The sequence below is a fragment of the Pectinophora gossypiella genome, chromosome 4, assembly GCF_024362695.1.
Source record: "Pectinophora gossypiella chromosome 4, ilPecGoss1.1, whole genome shotgun sequence".
NCBI lineage: Eukaryota > Metazoa > Arthropoda > Insecta > Lepidoptera > Gelechiidae > Pectinophora > Pectinophora gossypiella.
This window is the reverse complement of record NC_065407.1, coordinates 2,278,258-2,302,966: the sequence shown is the minus strand read 5'-3', so window position 1 is coordinate 2,302,966 and position 24,709 is coordinate 2,278,258. Positions and strand designations below refer to the sequence as shown.

Below are 24,709 nucleotides of genomic sequence, written 5' to 3'. Positions count from 1 at the left end.
AAACTTTTTGGTGGGATCTCGTTTATTAATCCGCCTCCAATAAAGGAGTTTTCACGTTCGATTGTTTTTTTTTTACTTACCGAGTCGATGTGAGATGCCAATGGTCTTGTTCTCAGGGTCGTAGAAGGTGAGGATCTCGTGCTTGGTCTCCTGTACGAGCACATTCAACCACACACTAAGGTTCGTCCCCACCATGTGCATCAGACCAAACCGAGCCACTATCTTGTGTTTGTATACTTTCATCTGAAATGTGAAGTCATAATGATTTTTTTTTCATATCACTCAGAATAGTAGTATAGACAGTATCTTATTATTATTATTAATAGCCCTCAATGTCCCACTGCAGGGCAAAGGCCTCTCTTCCTTTCTTCCACTCCTCCCTGTCCCCAGCTTATATATCATATAATATAAACAACCTATACACGTATCACTGCTGGGCACAGGCCTCCCCTCAGTCAACCGGAGGGGGTATGGACCATACTCCACCACGCTGCTCCACGGCGCGCGGCGGGTTGGTGGAAGGCGAGAGTGGTCCAGGCAATGAAGCCTAAATTTCTCGCTTTTTCTTCATTCTTTTATTATATATTATTAAGTTACGATATAATATTGTATGGCCCCGTTCGAATCCAGCACAGGCCTAAACCAATGGTCGAATTTTTTTTCGAATTCATGAAAACGAGATGTTTGGATCAAAAATAATTATCACCTGCTCAGCGGTGAAAGAAAACATCATGAGGAAACCCACATTCCCAAGAAATGCATTTTGGGAAGTATATGACCTAACCTGTATTATGCTGGTTTTCCCTTCGCGGGTTGGAAGGTCAGACAGGCAGTCGCTTCTGTAAAAAACCGGACCTGTCAAATCTTCAGGTTGGGTAGGCGAACCCCGGGAAAAACGGGATAATGCTAGGGTGATGATAATTGGTTATGAGTTCAAGATAGGCCTCTTGAAGCCGGAGTATTGAGTTCGCATAAGGCCGGGTCTCCACTGACGCAGAGATGGGCGGAGAAGAGACCAATCACAGGGTTCGAGAGAGCGAAAAACGAAGACGCTCTGTCATTCTCTCCCTCGCGGTGATTGGTCGATTCCTGCACATCTCCGCTCCTCTCCGCCGAGGTCCGCGTCAATGGAAACGCAGCCTAAGGCCGCGTTCAGTTAACTAGATTACGGCTGCGACCACTTCGACCAATTGTCAACTAACCTCATTGTTAAGAAAGATGAAGTACATCTGTATGAAGATAAAGGCCATGCGTGTCGCTGGCGTCAGCGCCAGCAGCACATTGTGGCAGTTGGTGTTCCTCTCCAGCTCCCAATACTGGCCAAACTCCAGTCCGGAGTAGATCATTGACCCAATGCCGAATGCTGGAACATAAAGAAAAAAGAAAACTTGTTTATTTCTCTACTTGTTATTATAATTTATTCCAAAGCCGTATACCTACCTAGGGTGGTATTAATAAACGAATCTCAGCTGAGACTGCCCTCAAGATAGATAGTAGCTTCAACATTTATTTATAACTGTAAGTACCTTAATTTATACACATTAAAATCTTTATCTTTATCTTCCCTTCTATCGTGTCTCTAATGAGATGGATTGCGAACCATCAACACTTGTGCCAGGGTTACTATTAAGCCGCTAAAGGCTCCTGACATGGCTCATGTAATGACTACGTACTTACATGAGTAAGTAGTAACCGGTACCAAGAGCCTAACATGCCTTTCGAAGCACGAATCATCTTTCGAACAACCGGGTGATCAGCCTGCAATACCCTAACCAAACCAGGGGTCGAGAAGTGTTTTTTGTGATATGTCCCCCACCGGGATTCGAACCAGGAACCTCCGGATCGTGAGCCTAACACTCTTAGTATGACATTTCTACAAATAGTACCATCCTTCACTTACGACGTTTGTAAGAAAGAGAAAGAGTTAGTTTTAGAACTGTCAATTGTCTGCGAAAATATACTTACTACCAAACAATACAAAAAACTACACAAAGACGTACAGTACGATCGTAGACGCGATAAAGCTTTAATCTCGTCTAGTCTCATTGACTTTTTAAGAGAATAAAACCTTTTCTAAACCCACTTGAGGAGTCTGATGCAGATATTTCAAAAAACACTTGGAACCAAGAGCGTACTTGGCAGGACGCTATTCTTCCACCCGCGACTCGAATAGCTGATTTCGCTTTGCTGTATTTTATTATACATACACAAACTGACGCTCGCAATCCCTAACAGTGTGGGCAGAACAACTCAACTAAAAGACAAGCGGCAGCCCCTTAATTAGTTGCAATTCATCTAAAAAAGCGGCTTTGGAAGTGTCTCTCACGCAAACTATTCAGTTTAGAAAAAAAATATATTAGAAACGTCAATACCATTTTGAAAGACCTATCCATAGATACCCCACACGTATGGGTTTGATGAAAAAAAAAATTTTTGAGTTTCAGTTCTATGTATGGGGACCCCCAAAATTTATTGTTTTTTTTTTCTATCATTGCGTAAAAATCTTAATGCGGTTCACAGAATACACATATTTATCAAGTTTCAACAGTATAGCTATTATAGTTTCGGAGAAAAGTGGCTGTGACATACGGACGGACGGACGGACGGACAGACATGATGAATCTATAAGGGTTCCGTTTTTTGCCATTAGGCTACGGAACCCTAAAAAGCTTCACTGCAATTTGACATTTGCACACATAAGAGTAAGTGCGCAATGCTAACAAATGTCAAATATCAATATTGCTTTTTAGATTAATTGATTCAATGTCGCCTTTTTAAACCCCTCCGTTCGATATGCTTTTAATTCGCGCACAGACCAGCATAAAAGAAGAATATAAGATAATAAAATGCTCTTCATGAGTCACTTGCAAATAATACAAAAAAAAACACTTGGACTCAAGAGCGTACTTGGCAGAAAGCCATTCTTCCACCCTCGACTCGAACATCTGTTGTTGCTTTACTGCATTTTCCCTTCGACCATAAACCAAATATCTTGCAAATGTCACTAGAACATTGCAATCTTCGTTTTATGGTGTTTCTAACGGTGCACACGGCAGTTATGAAATGTTTTTACAAACGTGTTTTGAATATTGTTCTTACAATAACGTCATCCCCTGAATTTGACTTTGAGTAGATAATTGATATCATGTGGTTTGCAGGATTAGTACCCGGCTTTGATTTTGGTTTCATACAAGACTATTAACCCGGCCCCAGGGGGAATAGAGTCTTCTTCTCTGGCCTCTACCGGGCCACTACCTGTTCGGCGCGTACTTTTCGAGGGGGTGGGCGCCTCTTAATTCAGTAGGCAGGAGTGAAATGGTGGCCGAGTTCGGATAGGGACCTTTTTTTAACGTGACTTATTGTAGATTTGCCGCAGATGGCATTAACTACTTGGCCGGGGGATAGCGACCCAGACCTACGGGGTATAACGCAGAACCCTTGCCCAGGGATACGGGTGAAGACCTTAACGGTTACAGAGGCGGAGATGGGCGCCATCGGTATGATAGTGCAGGACGGGAGGGGCAAGTCAAAGGGACTTAACCTGGAACCCGACAAAGGGCAGCAATAACGGTCAGTACTATTCAGAGGCGCAGGACAGGAGTCCTAGTCATCATCATCATCAGCCCATTAACGTCCCCACTGCTGGGGTACGGGTCTTCCCTATAGATGGAATCGGGCCTTAAACCATCACGCGGGCCAAGTGCGGATTGATGGTTATTAACGACTGCTAATGCGGTCGGGACCAACGGCTTAACGTGTCTTCCGAAGCACGGAGGAGCTCGAGATGAAAACTTTTTTTTTGTGGTCACCCATCCTATGACCGGCCTTTGCGAATGTTGCTTAACTTCAATAATCGCAGACCGAGCGCGTTTTACCGCTGCGCCTCCGAGAACTCTCGAGTCCTAGTACCGCTTTGAAATTGATTACTCTGGCGCCGGGACTTAAACGTAGCTAGCGAAGAGTGGGTGTACAATACACACACACACACACACACACATACACATTTACCTACCCCTTCGGAGATACAGGCGTGATACTATGTTATGTTATTTGTATATACCAGCTGTGTAGCAGCACTAAAAACGACTATAACAATCCCTCGATCCCCAGATGTCGACATCTTGCGTTGTTCAGCTTCATCGATGTGAAATGACGTGTATCGACGTATACAAACATAAACGCAAATTACCTAGGGTAAAAATCCCTTGTCAAGATGTTGTATAATATAATATGTATGTGTACATATAGTTGGCTGAAAACAAAGGGAATACCTACAATAGAGGGTATTCAAATGAAAACGTGCGCATATGACGTTCCAAATTGCCTTTAATTAATGCGTAGTTCGAATTGATCTCATGAATGAATTAGGTATCAATCAATAAACATTACAGCCCTCCTTTACGGCGCGGAGTCGGGTAATAATCAAAAATATTTATTAGCCATGTAGCATCATCAAAGAACACGTTGCAAGTCAAGAGTTTATTTTCATTCTCGGATTCATAAAGTGTTATTATGGTTGAGAAGACGAAAGCTATGTTGGAAACGCACCCTTCTTTTTTATTTATCAATACTTCACTTCACTATTTCATCTTGTTACTGTGAATCTTTACAAAGATTTCCAAGAGAACTTCCCTAACAACCTTAGGTGCGAATATCAATATAACTCCCCGAAGAAGAGGCAGTGAGGCGTGTCTCAGTGTAACTTCGTAACTTCCCTCCGTCGCACTTAATGAAACTATCGCAAGATTGTCGGGCTAAATTATCCACGTTAGTTATGCTTGACACATCGTTAAATGTTGCTCTAACCAGGTACTTAAATGTATGTTTCGCAGATTAGCACAACTCTGCGCTAAGAAACTTTCATTAAATCGGAGTCGATGCCTGATTGGCTAAAAGCATAGAATAGTTTCAAACCCTTAGGCACTAAACATTCAAGGCTTGTGTTGGAAGCTAACCGTGCCAAAAGTACAAATCCGATTCTGACGGAAAACAACTCGAATGTAATTCTAATGGAGTATTTAGCAGGAGTCTTACCAACAGCGCCCATTCTGTGGTGGCGAGCGTGAACCCAAGCGAGAAGCGCTTCGTGCTGAACTACCGCGTTCCGTTCCGTGCGTGCACAGCACGAATCCGACTCCAGTTGAATCATATTATACGGAGAATGACTTACTAACAGCGCCCATCTACAAGTAAAAGCTGCCGTTGTAGTGCGTGTATATGTCGGAGTTGGTGATAAGCGTGAAGCCAAGCGAGAGCCCCTTCTAGCTGAGCAGCACGAACGGCGCCGCCGTGCTCCGCTCCGTGCGCGAAGAACACAAATCCAACTCGCAACACTTCACCAAACAAAATCGTTTACTCACCAACAGCGCCCATCCTGAGGTAGAAGCTGCCATAATGGTGCGTGCGCACGCCTGATGTAGTCGCTAGTGCAAACCCGAGCGAGAGGCGCTTCGTGCTGAGCTGCGGCGGCACGGGCGGCGTCGCCGTGCTCCGCTCCGTGCGCGAAGAGCACGAATCTGACTCTGATGGCGACGGACTGGAATCTGATTCTGGACAGAAAAATGTGAACATTGGTATATATTTTTGATATCTGAATAATTCTAAGTAGTAGATAGATCAGAAAAAGACGTCGACGTTTTCTGTTCTGTGGTTGTAGGGAAATGAACGTGTCTTTGTCTTTGAGTTAAGCTGTAGGTCGACAAGTCTCATTGGACGCGTGGATGATATTGTAAAACATAAATTCACCTCTATTAGGTTTCAAAGGCTTCCAAGGCATGACGAGCATAATAATCTTGTTAAATTTGTAGCTATTCAAATTAAAAATGCACTTTACAACCTAACGCATGTTTTTATTTTGCCGCATTAATTTCAGATTCATACTTTATAGCGTAGGGGAAGCGGTGAATTAAAATTTTCTCTACAACAGAACGTGTTAGTTGCCTCCCCTGCCCGCTGGGCTTTCCGCGCCATTTAAATAACAAATGTACTGCACACTGCACAGTTGAAAAAGAAAAATTGCTTCACTATTTTCAAGAGGGAGCTAACTAACCACCCTCGATGAAAACGTGGAAAAAAATGCTCGGGAAAATGTGTCACACATCAACGAACGTTTTGTCAGAGCTTAGCCGAGATCGGCCTTTATATTTTCACATCGAACTTCGTCGGGAAACAGGAAAAAGGAAACCGTTATTTGGAAAAGACAAAATTCAATTTACTGTTTGTAATCAGTATGCTTGCTTGTTTGCTTGTATCCCGCACACGTCTAAACCAATGATTGTCGAATTTGTTTTTGAATTCATCTTTGGATCATAAATAATTATCACGTGCTCAGCGGTGAAGGTTTCCCTGTTCGATCGAATCAGAAATGAGGAGATCCGCAGGAGAACTAAAGTCACCGACATAGCTCGGAGAATTGCAAAGCTGAAGTGGCAGTGGGCAGGACACATAGCGAGGAGAACCGATGGCCGATGGGGCGGAAAGGTTCTGGAGTGGCGACCACGTGTCGGACGACGCTCAGTGGGTAGGCCCGCTACAAGGTGGACCGACGATCTGGTGAAGGTCGCGGGAAGCCGCTGGATGCGGGCAGCGCAGGACCGATCGTCGTGGAGATCCTTGGGGGAGGCCTATGCCCAGCAGTGGGCGTCATACGGCTGATGATGATGATGAACAGCGGTGAAGGAAAACATCACGACAAAACCCACATTCCCGAGAAATACATTTTCGGAGGTATGTGACCTGTCAACCCTACAGGTTAGGTAAGCGGGCCCCGTGGAAAACAGGATAATGCTAGGATGAATAAGAATGCTTGCCTATAGATACAGCAACATTTTTCCGTGGATCTTGAAGGTGCTTACATCTTTGAAAATATAAAAGAAACTCTCTGGACAGAAAAAGTTTCGCCTTGTACAGTTGCGGAAGTTGAAGGAATGAAATCCTAGAGGTGTTCGTTGCGAGAGATTGCTCCGGGCACTTTGTTTCACTCGCCTTATTACTCCGACGATCTCTGTGCCGTAATGATGCAATTTGGAACGGACTTTCAGAACCTTTGTGAAGGTAATTCAGTTTAGGCAACATCGCTCCAGGACCTGAAACGCTCAGGGTCTTGAAATAAAAACAAATTAATGTTATTCGATTAAAAAGCGAGTACGAGTGAATGGCATTACGTTGAGTCCTTAAAATGTGTGGCTTTTAAACTAGATTTGACCGCAGTCTCATTAATTCAAAATTCCTTTTTAGTTTCCTTTTGGTTGCGCAAAGCTGGTGGTGTCGAAAAAAAAAATAGGGTGGCTTGAAAGCCGAATATGATGAGATGTAGAATTTGTACAGTTGGCATAATTACAGCCAACTGCAAAATAAAATGCACAATTGTATTTTTTTTAAATCACATCCAAATGTGTTTTTTGTTAATAAAACCTCGCTTATTCTTCTATCGTGTGGATTGTGAGGTGGATTACCAACCTCATCAACCTTGGTGTCAGGGTTATTACTGAGCCGCCATAGGCCCCTGACATGACTTATGTAACGACTACGTACTTACATCAGTAAGTAATAATCGGAACCAACGGCTTAACGTGCCTTCCGAAGCACGGATCATCTTACTTTTGGACAATCAGGTGATCAGCCTGTAATGTCCTAACCAAACTAGGTATCACAAAGTGATTTTTGTACCGGGATTCGAACCCAGGACCTCCGAATCGTGAGCACAACGCTCAACCACTGGACCACGGAGGCCGTAATAGGTACCTACTGTAATATTTATGAATAAGATTTGTTAAGTGAAAACTCGTCGACCATTTATCTGATACTTACAAGACAAAGACACTTCTCAAAATTAATGTAGCTTAAAGAAATATAAGAAACTATCGTTTTCCCGCGGCTTCACTCGCTTTAAATTCGAGGTAACACGGTTCCCCTTAAAAACTACGAAAAATACCATATAAAATTTCACCCCCTCTTTGAAAGGGTAGGTTTTACAAAAAAAATATGCAAGGTTTTTTTTGTTAGTCACAAATAGTCTGCATACCAGTATTTTAGCTTTTTACCTTGAAAATGGAAGTGGGGGTTTAGGAAGAGACAAAAAATATCCTATGTCACTCTTCATCACTTCAACTATTTTTTACTTAAAAAAATCACGTCAGTTCGTTGCTTCGTTTTGCCGTGAAAAACAGACAAATAATCAGACACACACAATTTCGCATTTATAATATGAGTATGGATTTTTTAATTTTTTTCATCATCATCATCATCATCATGGATTTTGTATGGACAATAAAAAACACCTAACATACATTTGAAAAAGATTTAAGTACTAATCAAAAACATAAAAGTGAAATAACAGCCAAGGTCAATATTATGATAAATGCCTTGGTTGTTGACTTCAACGACAAAAGAAGTGAGATCTAAACGGGTGCCAAGTTCAATGGTCAGTCCTGAAATGTATTTATAAGTAACAGTATAACGTAGCATATCTTCTTATAACATAAGATAATGTATTGTAGCCTAAGGTCTGTCTCGGCTAGTTTTCATATATGAATTATAGCCTTAGCAAGTTCAAAACCTACAAGTATTTGTCGGTTCTTATTTTATAATTCCGAAAATTCTACCGCGTGTCTAGATAATAATATACTCACTGGTTACCACGGTGTTGTCCGCTGCGTTGCGTGACCTGTCCCTCACCAGTGCCGCATACATATAGAGGAGGAACACCATGCTACCGATGTACAGGTACAAATAGAAGCCCTGGACAAAAATAAGAATATTATGTATGTCTTACATCAACTCACTGTCATAATCGCTAATGGAGTCGGTTGAGTCATAAGCAATCAGTAATTTTGCAACTGCATTGACGTACAGTTAATATTCTGTAGTAGTTCTGCACTACGAATAAATAATAAGGTTCTGCACCATAATACTCTGTTCTGGACAATGGTGGTTAATGAACCACACTAGTATAAAATCCTTTGTTGAATGATTGAATAGTTTCCTCGGAAAAAGATAAATCATGAAATTCTGATTACTAAATAAAGACAGATCAAATGGTGACAAAATACTTTTTCTCTATTCTATTAACTTATTTATAATTTTTTTTATAATGAAAAATGTAAGAAACTAGCCTATTCCTCGCATTTTGTTGCTACTTAAAGGTGGACACGATATTTTGATAAAATAGCAGGTATAAAGTCCTAAGCTTTGTTGTTATGAAAAAAAAAGCGGAGTCTCTTGCCAAAGGCACTACATTTGAAAGGCTCCATTCACATATATGCTATTGTGAATTGCTTTTTTTAAATACATTTAGTTACCTAAAAACTCTCGGCATGTTATGGGATCGCGAGGAGTGGAAATCTGTTATTCGAACCCTACATCCCAACGGGGGATAAAAGGTTTAGAAGAAGAAGAGTTACCTAAAGGCAACTCCAAGGGTTACACGACAATGATGCTGCATACTAACCTCGTAAAAGGAAGGTGGAATGTATGTGGAGATGACTTCAGCCATGGGGAAGGCCACTCCCATCACAACGAGCAGCTTGCCGTACAACGCTGACAGGGTCGTAGCTAAAGCGTCCCCTCTGTTGACAAACAGATACAAGTCAAACGGAATTCCTTTGTTACCTAAAAACTCTCGAACGAAACACATCACCATATCCCTAGTACTATCGCGTTTTCACAGGGTCTACTTACCTAAGGGCTGTATTTCACTAAAGGTGGTACTAATAAACTAATCTCAGCTTCGAGACTGCCCTCAAGATCATGTCAATGTGACAGTTCTCATATAAAAACAGGGACTTGAGCATCATCTTGAGGGCAGTTTCAGCTGAGTTTAGTTTATTAATACCACCCTTAGACATAAGATCTATATTATAAACGCTACGTCACCAGCTGTCAACTTCATACATTTTGTTGATGGCCGCCATCATGGTGTGCAAGTAAAATATGACTCTAACTCAAATATTTGACAAGTTTTACAGAAACGACTGGCTATCTGATCTTCCAGCCACGGGAATTGCAATTTCTCGGTAGTTTTGGTTTCCTCAGGATGTTTTAATAGCTCTAACGCTTATTTCCTGGATACGCCATTCTAGGAGGAGGATCTGAGCAGTCGTACTATAACTACACATTTCGAAATAGATGCCAATACTTAATTGTATCATGTAATTAAAACACATAATAACGTGTTCTTACCGCGTTTTAAATAGGGATATGAGACTCCCGATATTTCGACACTGTTGCAAGTGCCATGATCACGGGATGACTGATGAGATTGGAGTAGAGTAGGTAGATCCATAATTTTCGTACCCGGTAAGTACCCGTTATTATGTGTTTTAATTATGATAATAACCGCGTAAACTTAAAACAATGTATGTATCATTTACCTAATATAGGTTTTTTTAATTTATTTTCATTAAATCCTAAATCTAAGTACATGGTTATGTCCTGTGTTTTGTGCAATAAATAATTATTGATTGATTGATGGTTTGAATGATGTCGTTAAACCACAGAGGTTTGTCTCGAGATCCATTCGTCGCTTCATTTAAAAACAGAAGAATAAAAAGACATTCAGAGAAATCACATACATGAGGTAGCGTAATATAATTATAATAATCCACAACTACACTCTGATAACACCAAGCGCACAATCGTACCGAGTAGGCATAGATGCCAATCAATGCGCCGCACTTCGTTCCAAACGTACCCCAAACCAAAGTCTCTAAGAACCTCACTTAACAGGCCGTTAGTTCGTAAGGTCAAATATCAGTTTGAGGCCCTACAAATCCTCTGAAAGCCGCTTAAATTCAGAGAACAGCGGGTCGCATAAATATGGAGTTGGGATGCTCTGACGCTCGGTGGATCTCGTTAATCTTTGAAAATAATGCCCTCGCGTCTCTATAGCCTTTTGTTCTATCGACAGGGCCATTTATTTTTCCTTCCTTGTTTGAATTTTCATTCGAACACGCTTTTTTTCCGCAGCTAAGGGAAAAGGGAATTTATTCTTGAATTTCAAAATACAGTCAGTCAATACCTTCAAATCGGATCGGAAATGAATTTGCAATGTAATACACTTCTCATCAAAAAAATCGAAACACTTCCGTTTTCATTGTTTCTGTCGGAATTTAACACAAAAAAGAATTCATACGATGAAAAAAAATACATAAATGTATAGCTGGCAGTGTGGCCATTACAGTAATAAGCGAAAATTCTAAATTCAAAATTAGAATTTCATTTGTTTATCTTATAAACGAAATGAATCACTGTTTTGAGACAAATGTGTGTTTAGGGTTGGAGTACATTTAGCGTTTAAAAACTAAAAATTGGCGCCTATCCTTAAACTTTTTGTTTTTTATTTCAATACTGTGACTTTGGGACGTCTGAAAAAAGGTTTTTTTTCTAAAACGTATGGATACTTCGCCCACAGAAGCCGCCCAAGTTGTGGCATTGCTGGATTCTGGCCTTAGTCAGCGTGTTGTGGCTGCAAGACTGCATCTAAGCCTGTCATCTGTTCATAGAGTCTATAAACGTTATCGGGAGACTGGTTTGTTCACGCGCCGTTCAGGATCTGGCAGGAATCGGGTCACTTCTGAGCGAGATGATCGATTTATTGTAACAACTTCTTTAAGAAATCGACGCCTTAACGCTTTTCACCTGCAGCAGCGGCTTCGTGTTGTACGAAGGGTGGCTGTAAGTGACTCTACAATTAGAAGAAGGTTGAAGGATCGTGGACTGGTACCGCATAAGCCAGCAAATGGGCCGAAATTAACTGCAGACCATCGAAGAGCGCGCCTTAACTTTGCACGTGAGCACCTAAATTGGTCATACCTACAGAACCGCCACCATAGCTGACCTTTTCTTCAATGCAGCATTGTGCATAGCGTTCTCCGTCTCTTCTGTAGACCTTGTTCCTTCCGTCGTTACCATACAGCATAATTTTACACTCATCAGAAAAGAGAACTTTGCTCCACTGTAGGTATGACCAATTTAGGTGCTCACGTGCAAAGTTAAGGCGCGCTCTTCGATGGTCTGCAGTTAATTTCGGCCCATTTGCTGGCTTATGCGGTACCAGTCCACGATCCTTCAACCTTCTTCTAATTGTAGAGTCACTTACAGCCACCCTTCGTACAACACGAAGCCGCTGCTGCAGGTGAAAAGCGTTAAGGCGTCGATTTCTTAAAGAAGTTGTTACAATAAATCGATCATCTCGCTCAGAAGTGACCCGATTCCTGCCAGATCCTGAACGGCGCGTGAACAAACCAGTCTCCCGATAACGTTTATAGACTCTATGAACAGATGACAGGCTTAGATGCAGTCTTGCAGCCACAACACGCTGACTAAGGCCAGAATCCAGCAATGCCACAACTTGGGCGGCTTCTGTGGGCGAAGTATCCATACGTTTTAGAAAAAAAACCTTTTTTCAGACGTCCCAAAGTCACAGTATTGAAATAAAAAACAAAAAGTTTAAGGATAGGCGCCAATTTTTAGTTTTTAAACGCTAAATGTACTCCAACCCTAAACACACATTTGTCTCAAAACAGTGATTCATTTCGTTTATAAGATAAACAAATGAAATTCTAATTTTGAATTTAGAATTTTCGCTTATTACTGTAATGGCCAAACTGCCAGCTATACATTTATGTATTTTTTTTCATCGTATGAATTCTTTTTTGTGTTAAATTCCGACAGAAACAATGAAAACGGAAGTGTTTCGATTTTTTTGATGAGAAGTGTAATTAAATAGTCTTCTTCTGTCGTGTGGGCTATCGAGCCGCCCAAGGCCCCTGTCATGGGTAAATTAACGACTTCATAGTTATTGAACCTCCCACGTGCCGTCCGAAGCACGGATGATCTTATATTGTTATATATGGGGTGATCAGCCTGTAATATCCTAAACAAACTAGGGATCATAAAGTGATTTTTATAATATTTCTACACCGGAATAGGAACCCGGGACCTCCGGATCGGAATTAAATTGTCAAAGTTATAGAAACCTAATCCAATCTCATCCAAATTTCAACATTTATAGGTAAATTAACTGTTTCTATGACTTCCTTTCTGCTTATTTATCTTTCATCGTTTTGAATGGGTGCCTACTGAAACAAGAATTCCAATGTTCGCCAATAACTTCCATAAATTTCCTGTTGAACAATGAACTTAAGGGAATACCAGCCATACAGGTGCTTCACAACATTTAAGATCCAGACATGAATTCGAAAACATTCGAAAAGTATAGAAATGAAAATAATCATGAATTTTGCTACAGAAAATTCCACTTAATATAAACTCAGAATCATGGTCTGAATCATCCCCCTCAGCATTCGTTACGATGTCACTAACACCTTAAGAGGAAAACATTGAAATTAAATTGAGTACTTATAGAATAAGTAACATTGTAAACCCAAATGCTGCCCACCTCTGCACATTCTGCTCCACTGCTGTGCTGTGTGTGTGTGTGTGCTGTGCCCAGCAGTGGGACGTATATAGGCTGTTTATGTTTATGTATGTTAGGAAGGCCTGTGCTGGATTTGAACCTGCGACCTCAAAGTGAGAGACAAGCGTTCTACCAACTGGTCTACCACGGCTCCACATAAGTAAACATGTCAATGTTCCCTGATTTATATTGAACAATTCTTTGCAAAGAGATGACGACCATTCCTCATGAAAAATGCTTCCGTATCCGCCTGGGAATAGAATAGACCCACCAGCCATCCACCATTTAGTAAACGACCAACCCATTAGAGAACGTATTAACTTTGACACAAGAAATAAAATTGTACTTTTACAAGACCAAGGTAGGGATAATTTGGAAGTAAGTGGACCAGAAAAAAGTGTTTTAAAATTTGAACCATTTTCCTTACGTTCCACGACGGAAATTAATTTGACGCGGAAAGGAAAGTTGACAATAAACCGTATTAATATTTAAATTTTCAAACCTAATCTTAAAGCCAAAGAGAATATAATTCACTACGTTTCACTTAAAGCCACTGCCTCCGTTACCTAGTGATCGAAATCAATTTGCGAAGCTGTTCTTTGTTTGGTTTTTGACTTGATGAGTTTGCAGACTATGTCACCTGATTGTCCGAAAAAGTACTTAATTAACATTGGCAGTAATGGTTTGTTTGTTTGTTTAAAAATATATTTATTCATAGAAAGTAAGGTATACAAATAGTTTAGATCTAGTACTAGCCTAGAATAAACAGATAAATGACACTTACATAAGTTTTGCAGGTTGTAAACACCTTTATAACACATTTCAACACTAAACAGACACTATTTTTATATCAAAAAACATACTTGTTACGTAGAATAAATTACGTTGGTAGATTTAATAAGTTATTGTGAACACTTAGCACTGAGTACACATTGTAGAATTATGAATTAATTGGAGAAATAACATTGTTAAGTAATAAAATATAAATTGTATAAATAGCAGGCAGTAATGGTTGTCTCTTCTCTATGACGACCGGTTGCCATACAACCATAAAGTTGAAGTACTTAATTTCATGCTTCGGAAGGCATGTTGTAATAGATTTATTTCGTTGGCACTTAACAATTTTTGGGGATATGCGTTTTTTTCTACATACCTAAAGCTTGTTTTCTTTTAACGCCTAGTCTTGCTGAGAAGTCTGAAGCAATACTATCAAGTCTTAAAAATATTTGTTCAATTCTGGCTTCCTCCGCCGTTTATCCCTAAGGAGTACCAATCGATGTCTTGGCTACATATCGGCAACTTTACTGCCCTCTGCCATGTCTTGCCTTGTATGTTAGACCACGGTGCAATTCCCAAAGAATATGATCCGCAAAGAGAAAATTAAATCGACAAAAATCTGACTCGGACGGGACTCAAACCTGCAGCTATTGTTAAAACAGGACGAGCGTGCTAACCATTACACCACCGGGCCCTTTTCATGTCCATTCGAAATTCTTTCGATCTATGTATCGTCATTAAGCCGACGCCACGCATGAACAGGGTGTTATACAGACGAAATGTTATGTTGTGTTACAAACTTTATCATTTCAATCTTATATTTTCTTGTTTCTTAAAACATCTATCCTTTTCCAATCAAAAATGATGTACCCTTCAACAACTCTACACCAAACTCAGAAATCGAGTCACCTTAATTCATTCAAAACCCACCGCTGACAAATCACGACCTGCAAAATATCAAAGATATCTTCTAGGAAGTATGTACTTGTACCAAAAATCTCTAAATAATACTCGTCTAAAAATTTATGACCTCCGAGGTTGGAATAGCTACATTGAATTGTATATAGCGGTTCAAATTCGTAGGTGTCTTTGTAGGTGGTTGCTGCTTCCCTCGTTTGTTAGGGAAGGGTCCCCTCTCGCGCACGGTTGTCATGGCAACGGCGTACTGTTGGCTCCCCACGACGAATCTAACGATACCTACTTATAGTTGCATCGGAACTTGCCTCTGAGAATGATACGCATTCGTTCTTACACCGACCTCGAACCTATTGTGTGTGACGTCATATTCAGATATGAAATTTAAGTACCTACTAATACGGGGATTGTAATTTTATGTACAAATTGGTCTTTGTTCTTTTCAGCAATTAGAGTGTTATCTACCTGTCCATCTACGTACTTACCTGATAAAACCTGTTATAAAAATAATTCACTATCAATTAACTATTAATATCAGGTAATCCCTAGTTTTGTTCCTCAGGTTACCGTAAATTTTTCGATTAAGTATCTATAGAAAATCGACGGAAGACTATCCGATAAGCTTTTTGCGTGAGTTCCTACGCGAGAGTGAAGTCAAAATTGACGTGGTAAAAAGGTAAACAAAGCAATAATTAATAAGCAATTCTTATCGCTGTCTCCTTATCGGCGGTGAACATAGTCTTACAAATTATGATTAGATACAGTTCGTTATCCATACACTTACGACTACTTCAATAAATTACATTATACTAATCCTTTTGTTCCTAAATGTTTTTCAATATATTTCCATATCTGGTAAAGTTTTCACCCCGATCTTGTAGCCGATAAGCATTTCTAGAAATTGCACACTGTCTGGTACTAATTTTATTGTTCTATTAAAATTTTCTAATTTCTATAAACACATTGTTTCCGCGTCAAATCGTCATTAATCGGATTTAAGAGATTTATCAATATGATATGATTACTTTCTAATAAGGATTTTTATCTATAACACAGAATAAAACGAAGTTTATTGTAGAAATAAAAGTGATTAAATTAAATTAGCGACTGCATATCACATTATTCTGAAGCTAGCTTACCTAACCTGAAGATTTGACAGGTCCGGTTTTTTACAGAAGCGACTGGATTAGGACTTTGGTCACATACCTCCGAAACGCATTACTCCGGTATGTGGGTTTCCTCACGGTGTTTTTATTCACCGCTGAGTACGTGATAATCATTTATGATCCAAACATGAATTCGAAAAACGATTTCGAAAATCATAGATTTAGGCCCGTGCTGGATTTGAACCTGCGATCTTACAGTAAGAGTTAAGCGTTCTTCCAACGGGGCTCCCACGGCTTTTCAATCTATAGTACTTAATTAGTAAGTAACATATATTTTTAAACATCAATAGCTTCAATTATCCATGATGCAATCGAAATTCAAATTATTTTTGGTTTGAAATAGTTGCAATATACACCGGCCTGGTTTTTTAATTGGGTAGTTTCCTAGGTCAAAAATACATTATGAAATTCTAATTACTAAATAAAACAGATCTAAAGGTGACAAAAAACGTTTTCTTTCTTTTTTTTTTTCTTATTTATGAATTTTAATAATGAAAAATGTATTAATAAGTGCGACATTTTCCGTGACGACCCAGGTTGCTTTTTCATAAAAACTCCATAGTGAATTCGCGTTTTCTAGGGTCGATTAATTCTTTCATATATTTTTCCGAGGTTCGCGCCCAACTGGCCACCTTCAGGCCTGTTGTAGTATGTAGTATTTTGTAAAGGAGTTGTGTGACGTCAGTTGTCCCATCTTGTCACCAAAGCGAGAAGTTACGGGGTATAATTACCAAAGTTATCCTACCCCAGGAATCGTGGTTTCAAGAACAGTATGCTAAATGACAAAATCTTTTGTTATACTTAGTTAAGCTTAGGGGTGCCTTTGTGTGGTAACTTGGGCTACGTAAACAACCTAACATGACGTCATTGGTGCTGGTTCCTGTATATGTCGCAGGGATATGATAAAAACGGGGATTTGATCAATTCCCTAACATTTAAAATACCAAAGCAAAATTATTTTTGTCATTTCACTGAAGCAATTTAGGGATTTGTTCAATTCACTAGATTTGTTTAGGGAAAAGATAAAATCGTGTTGTTATTTTAACATCTTCCGTGATTTGATCAAATCCCTTAGGAAATTGATCAAATCCCCGTTTTTATCATATCCCTGCGACATATACACCATCTAATAGGCTAGTTTCCAAGTAGTCAAACAAGTTACTTTTTTTTGACGTGACAATAAGTCACAATGACAGTAGATTTGCCGCAGATGGCATTAACTACTTAGCCGTACAAATGAGGAGCGCTGAAGGCTCTCACTCGGTAGGTACAACGTTTAAGACAACAGGCCTGAGGGCGCCCAGTTGGGCACGAACCTTGGCTCAAGGCGTCGTCTGAGAGGAAAAATATTTGAAAGAATTAATCGACCCTAGTGGGTCGATAGCGATAAGTGGTATCGGGGTCCTTTTACTAAACGTCAAAACACGAAATTACTGTGGAATTTGTATAAAAAAGCACACTGTGACGTCAAAGAGAAACGTGATAAAATGTCACGGTTTTCTTGATTAAAATTCATAAATAAGTTTAAATAGAAAAATGAAAATGTTTTTCGTTTGTTTTTGATCTGTCTTTATTTAGTAATCAGAATTTCATAATTTATCTTGAACCTAATATACGACCCAAGTTTATTTTAAATTATACCTGTAATTTTCTTATCCGCTGAAAAAGAAAGGGATGGGTTGTCGGCACGCATAAAATTTATGGAATACATGTCAATTTTAAGCAGAAATTTTTAAAGCCCTTCCAAAATGTAATATTGGCCATAAACCGACAGAATTAAAAGCGATAAGCGATAAGGCCGCCATTTGCCACGTACCTAGTTAAAAGTCTTCTAAATATTTCTTTTTATTTTGGTGCAATAAAGTATATTTGTATTTGTAATAGGTTGACAGCACACGTCAAATAGGTTGCATATGAGCGAGATGCTATTTTATTCGCCCGCATTATTTATTCATTTTAAAATTAACAGTTGTCAATCATCCGTCCCTTTCTCTTTCGGTGGATAAGAAAATGACAGGTATAATTTAAAATAAAATTAGAATGTGTCTGCAGGAATCGGGGCCGGGGTTTAGTAAGTTCAATCAAGTTCAAAAAAGGAAGGACAACAAAGCCATAATAATATTCTTAATAATGTTATTGTAGCCATGTGACAGAATCTCAAGTCTAGTATTATTTTATGTAGGTGATTTAGAAATCACGGGCACTTTTTGAACGGAGCGACTTACTGTCGCCATAAGGGTTGTACCATTTTGGTTCAGAACCCTAAAACCGACAAACGATATTACTGTTTCCTTACAAACCTGCTCAACCCAACTTTTCCATTATCCATTTGAGGAAATGTTCTCAAGTTCTGCAAATCTTTGTGTTCAGTAGGGTGGTTATTATGCAGATTTACCAAGATTAGTTTACTCAAGTCCACTGGCGAAGCGGTATAAATTCACAAGCATAAAATTGCTGCAATTTTTACCACGACTTGAAGTGTAAAAGCAATTTGCGCATAATTACCTTAAATTATGGCATATACACATACATAAGATCACGCCTATTTCCCATTGGGGTAGGTAGAGACCACGCTTCTTCCACTCTCTCATCAAATACCATGCATGACAGCCGGTTGACAGTACTTTTGACCTGGCCTTTACTTAAAACCTCCTGGATCTAATCGATGTACCCCTAGGCCTAAAATAAACTTAAAAATACCTGAGGGGTTAAAATGGCCACATCGAAGCAATTCATCTAAGAAAACAATATTGCTATTTGACATTTGTTTACATTGCGCACTTACTTTTATATGCGCTAATGTCAAATTGCAACATTGCCTTCTTAGATGAATTGCTTCTATGTGGCCATTTTAAACTCAGGTATTTTAACCCCCCTAGTTTACACAGTCTGATATTATTATATTATTAACTCCTAAGTATTTCTTTACCAGCGTCTCTCTGTACAGTTCTGTTTAGGATCAATCGAACCCGATCACAAAACCCACGGCTCTCCTATTATAAAAGCAGTTCCAATTTCTGCTAACAGCTCCTGCTGTAGATAAACCAATTTTCCCTCCAATTTTAGTATTTTTCTATCAAAACCAGACAATGTAAAAGCGGGCATGAAATCGGTAACTGTCAGGCATTGGATTTCACGGTGCAGTGGTTGTGAATGCATGCAGCGTAGCCTTTTCATACCAGGTTCTATGGCATGGGTAACGCTATCGCGAAACGGACACTCCATTCAAAAATCTCATTCTTACCATGTGCCTAAAGCATAAGTGCAAGCGAGACAGAATCAGCGTGCTCTGTCCCTTAGTCCTTAGTCGCTTTACGTCCATTTAAAACTAAAGTAAGACCCACAGAGGCTGAGGTCGCCGACACGAATTGTGCGAAGCGCAAAATTACCGTTCTGTACCTAAGTAGTATTATTTCTTCTATGATCTCTCGACGGGACTAAAACTCATACAAACGACGTTTATCCAAACAAATAACAATTCCTGCGCCAGGTCTAAACTCACGTCAGAGCAATGCCACAGCGATGTCCGTTACGGTTACGACGTCGAATCGGATAGTTTCTTAGGTCAAAGATTAATTACGAAATTCTGATTACTAAATAGCGACAAAAATGTTATATTTTTTCTATTTAACTTATTTATGAATTTTAATAAAGAATAATGTAATAATAAGTGGGACATTTTGTCACGTTTTTCTGTGACGTAACCGGTAGCTTCCATAGTAATTTCGCGTTTTAACGTTTAGTAAAAAGTAACTGATTTGACTAGTTGGAAACTACCCTATTGTCACTGCTCCGTAATTTGACATATAAATTCCACGAACGTCTGTTGTGATGCCAACGTCGTGGCATTCAATGTGAAGGAGAGTCTACTCCGACAACGACGTGGGGAAGCAACGTCCGTGTAACGTCTTGTTTATTTGTCGTCTCCACGTAGTTAGCAGTACCCATGCAGCGGCAAATATTATTTCACTGCGGCTACTCGCGGCTAATGTCTGGTCACGCTGTTATCTCATCACGCGACTCCTTTACATTTAAATGAGCTGTTTTAAAAAGTTTAGCATTTTTAAACACACCATGTGCCGGGCTCGTGTTTCATTTGAACTGGATTGGATTTCAGTACGACTGTTGCCAGGAGACCATGTAATGAAAACATTGCTGGCCATTCAATTTTGGAATTTCAATGTCGATTTACGAAATCCTAAACCGGTTGGTAAACGATCGCCTCAACATGAAACTGATGTTTGATTCATCATAACCTGAGAAACTCACGAGTTTAACATCCACCATAATCCCAAAGCCTTTTAAACTTCTATTATCATATGATAAAACAGCATAAAACATTAAATCAAAAATGATATCCTTAAAATCCCTCCAAGACGTGAATTCTTTTAAATTTTCGAATTCATCTAAGTTTTTATAAAACTGCATTTTTTTTAACAGTTTCTTTGAACCATAGACCTGGAATTTCACACCATAAAGCAGCGCTACAAGATTGTATCCTTAAATTCCCTTGAACGCGGGAATTCTTTTAAAATTCTAGAATATTCTGCGGCCGTGTTGAAAGAGTGTTTGTAGAGCATAAAATAGGGATAGAGCGCTAAGATTGCGGTGTAAACACTGAGTGGTACCACTGTACATTGTGTCACAGAGACGAGAGCTTTTCATTACTCTGCACATTCAGAGGAGAAATGCAATTTCCGAGGCGGGTGCGAATCTTGAGCTAGGGACGGGATTTGTGGGATGTCGATAGATAAGTACAACTGTCAAAGAGAAAATTAAATCCAAAAAGTCGGCCAGGATTTGAACCTTTTAATTTTCTCTTTGTCAGTTTCCCTAAACACGGGTGAGTGCTTTAAAAACATAATCCTTTAAATACAACTGTTTCTTTTGCTGCAATTATGCTGGAGTTTTGCCGGAGATTAGTTACGTTGGGTTTTTAAATAAGTAGAAATGGAATTTCTGATCTTTAAAATGCATTATTTATCTATAAATAAAGACTATTCCGTCAGACCCAAACAGTAGCATTGAATTGTATTTTAGTTTTACTATTTTCAAACAAACTTACTTCAATTTCTTTTTTTAGCTGTCAATCTAAAAAGTGCCTGCCAGAATCTGCAGGCTTAGAGCACCGTAAGCGCGCGACTCTTTCTCGCCTCGACATACGTCACCCGTCACTCTCTAACGGTACACAGAAAGAGACAGATGATCTCTGTCGCGGCAAGAAAGGGTCGCTTGCTTACGGTGCTAAGCCCGCTGAATAGAGATAGACAGAGATAGCGCGATTAGATTGTCACTTTTCTGCATGGTTGTTAGGTATAACAATGAACGTGGACGTGACCTTCGTCGTGGACGAATAAAAGGCAGGCCTTTGCCCAGCTGTTGGACATGACAAGCTAGATAATATGGAATCCCAGATATCAGAAATATATTGATCGAATTGAATCGATACAAAAAAGTTTATAAAGTTTTTATGCTTTAAATTGAAGAAACCATATTGTTCTTCATCTTATATTTGCATATGCAAGCAGCATCACCTCTTATCCCTTGAAGCGAGGCGTGAGATTGCGGATATATCGTACTTGCTGAGTATAACCAATGGGACTGTTGACTGTCCGGAACTGTTAGGTAAGCTTTTGTTTAACGTTCCCACTAGATCACGAAGGGTTTATCCACCATTTTCACTACCATTAGCATCTAAAAACTATAGACAGGACAGTTTTCTATGGCGAGCAGGCAGAAACCTTAATAACATAATAAAAGATCTTGATATCGATATCTTCAACTGTAGTATACCATCAGTGAAGCGGAAATTGGCAAAAAGATATTAGTTGGTTGGGAGTATCATGCGTTGTAATTACGTGATCGCAGGCATTTTTCTGCTTGCAGATTTCTATCCCGGGCATTGTGGGCGACTGGTTGATTTTTTCGTGAAATGTGTTTGCTATGTTTGTATAGGCACCTAGTTTATTTTGCTATCTATTGTTGCTGTATGACCAACATAATACCGAAGTCTATCTGTGGAAACCTATAATTGGCTCTTTTGTGATTTATATTTATGTTTATACTATTTGATGTAGCTGTTGGTTTTCCTATAAATAAATAAATAAATAAATAAATAAATAAATAAATAAATAAGATAATTCTGCCAAGATCGGAAACGAATGACTAAATTATACACATGTAAGTTTAAAATCAACCGACTCGATTTATTATTTTGGTGACTGATATTTCGTAAGTTATTTTGAGTGAGTTAAAAATCTATGACAATTGACAGTGACAGTGATAAAAACGTATGAGATTGACATGTCACCTTATGTTAATCCCATACATTTTTAACACTGTCACGATCGATTGTCATAATAGTAGTTTCCAACTAGTCAAATCAATTCCTTTTTTCTAAACGTCAAAACACGATATTTCTACGGAATTTGTATGAAAAAGCAACATATGACGTCATAGAAAAACGTGACAAAATTCGCACTTATTATTATTTTTTTCTCTATTAAAACAAGTTAAATAGAACAATAAAACGTTTTTTGTCACCCTTGGATCTGGTTTTATTTAGTATTTTTAAACAAAATTTCATAATTTATCTTTGACCTAGAAAACTACCCTATTGTTTGCAACTTAGTTAAGGCCCCTAAATGTGGTGATTACATTCTCTTTGAAGACCCCTAAAAGAGTTCGAAGCCAATAAAAGGAATACCAAACGTACCTATACTATCTTATTTATTCTCACCAAGACCATTTCCGAGCCCACTCGAGATTACTTGATTAACGGGCGCGTCATAAATGAAACATCTACATAAACATCCCAAAATAGCTGTGGTAATAAAACCCTGTAAAGTCGATTACCTGCAGCTAGCAACTCCCGCCCTGTGAGGGGAGCATCGACCATACAACCAAGTAGACATCTAGATGTACTTAGTACTAAACTGTTACGTAATCTGAGATCAAGTTCATGTCGTCCCCTTATAGAAAAGAAAGAAAGAAAGAAAGAAAATATTTATTTCCATATTGGACGCCACATTTACAAACTTACATTACAGAAATAAAAAAATAGTAAAAAAAAAACAAAGACAAAAAGACAAATAAAAAAACTTACATTTAAAAAACTTATAGTAAAACTTACATTTGGATGTGTTTTCCGTTAACAAAACCTTGCAATAAGCAAGCTAGTTTCAATCCAGGTAACAAAAAAGTTTTACCCTTGGATTGAAAATTGAAACAAATCGAGATTTTGTTGTACAAAATTACACCAGAATGTGATTTTCGAACACGACGACAGACCACAAATCTAGTCGCGATTGATTAAATGTTGTTTCATCATGATCATCTTAAATCAGATCCATTAGCCAGATGTGTTGACGGAACCAGTTCGTCTGTTATTCGGAGTCTAGTTGTTGTATCGTCGATGCCTGCAGCTTGCTAGCTCCCTACGAGGGGAGGCTGGCAACACCGTCTGAGCTTTTACGTTTTCTTCTAATTTATTACGCGCGGGGTACTCGAATTTTTCACTCTGGCAATTTTACCGCCGACCAATGATTGGCCCTACTACACTTTTTTATGTGAACACTCCCGTTTCAATTCTCATTTTATTTGTAGAGGATGTTGTTAAAGAGTGGGAAAAGGGGCCGTGTATAAAAATAGAATTAAGATATGCCGGAAGTGGGTAAGTACTTTTATTTGTTTACGACGAAAAATAGAAGGACTAGTCAGTCGGATGAGGAAAACGCTTATTTCTAGTACTTAGTTAATCTGATACACATAGATCACTACCATTTGCTATAGACTTCTTTAGAGATCGCACTCTTGATACCGGGTGAGAGCCTTCAGCGCTCCCCATTTGTCCGGCCAAGTAGTTAATGCCATCTGCGGCAAATCTACAATAAGTCACGTCTAAACAAAAAAAAAAAAAAAAAAAAGCACTCTTGATATTTAGATAATTAAATGGATCTACAGTTTTTCACAGAAACATATTTGTCAAATTTCAACTTCGCGATTTATTGACATAATTTCATTTCCCAAATAGTGCAATTACCAAAATCACAAAAACTGCGACTACATAAATGCGAATTATCTACAGCGATAATTATCTTTCTTTTGCTTAACTTAGGTGTTGTACTACTAACATAGAATTAAGTTTCATTGTCACTAACACTTTAATAATTAATTTGATTGTTAACTAACCTAGTAAGTAAGTGCATTGTTACTAACAAATTATGGATGTATTATCCGAAATAAATTGTTTTGAATTGAATTGAATTAACTTCAACAATCGCAGACCGAGCGCGTTTACCGCTGCGCCACCGAGCTCCTATCACATCAATAAAACGACATAATTATATCGTCAGAATCGTTAAATGACCATTGAACAAAAATCTATCACTTTGCGCATGTTAGCCGTACTGAGTTCGAAATGAACTCATACAGG

General features: G+C 39.0%; 1 protein-coding gene across 4 annotated transcripts in view; it reads right to left on the bottom strand.

Annotated features, from left to right (window-relative positions):
• The window catches only part of LOC126366220 (proton channel OtopLc-like), a 136,704-nt gene that overhangs the window by 5,675 nt on the left and 106,320 nt on the right, over positions 1-24,709 (bottom strand). For all 4 annotated transcript variants that reach the window (XM_050009249.1, XM_050009251.1, XM_050009250.1 and 1 more), the window contains 5 exons: positions 9,449-9,566; positions 8,631-8,739; positions 5,361-5,549; positions 1,203-1,363; positions 81-243 (listed from right to left, as the gene is read on the bottom strand). In XM_050009249.1, coding sequence (XP_049865206.1) covers positions 81-243; positions 1,203-1,363; positions 5,361-5,549; positions 8,631-8,739; positions 9,449-9,566 — 740 coding nt within the window. The remainder of the gene's footprint in view (positions 1-80; positions 244-1,202; positions 1,364-5,360; positions 5,550-8,630; positions 8,740-9,448; positions 9,567-24,709) is intronic.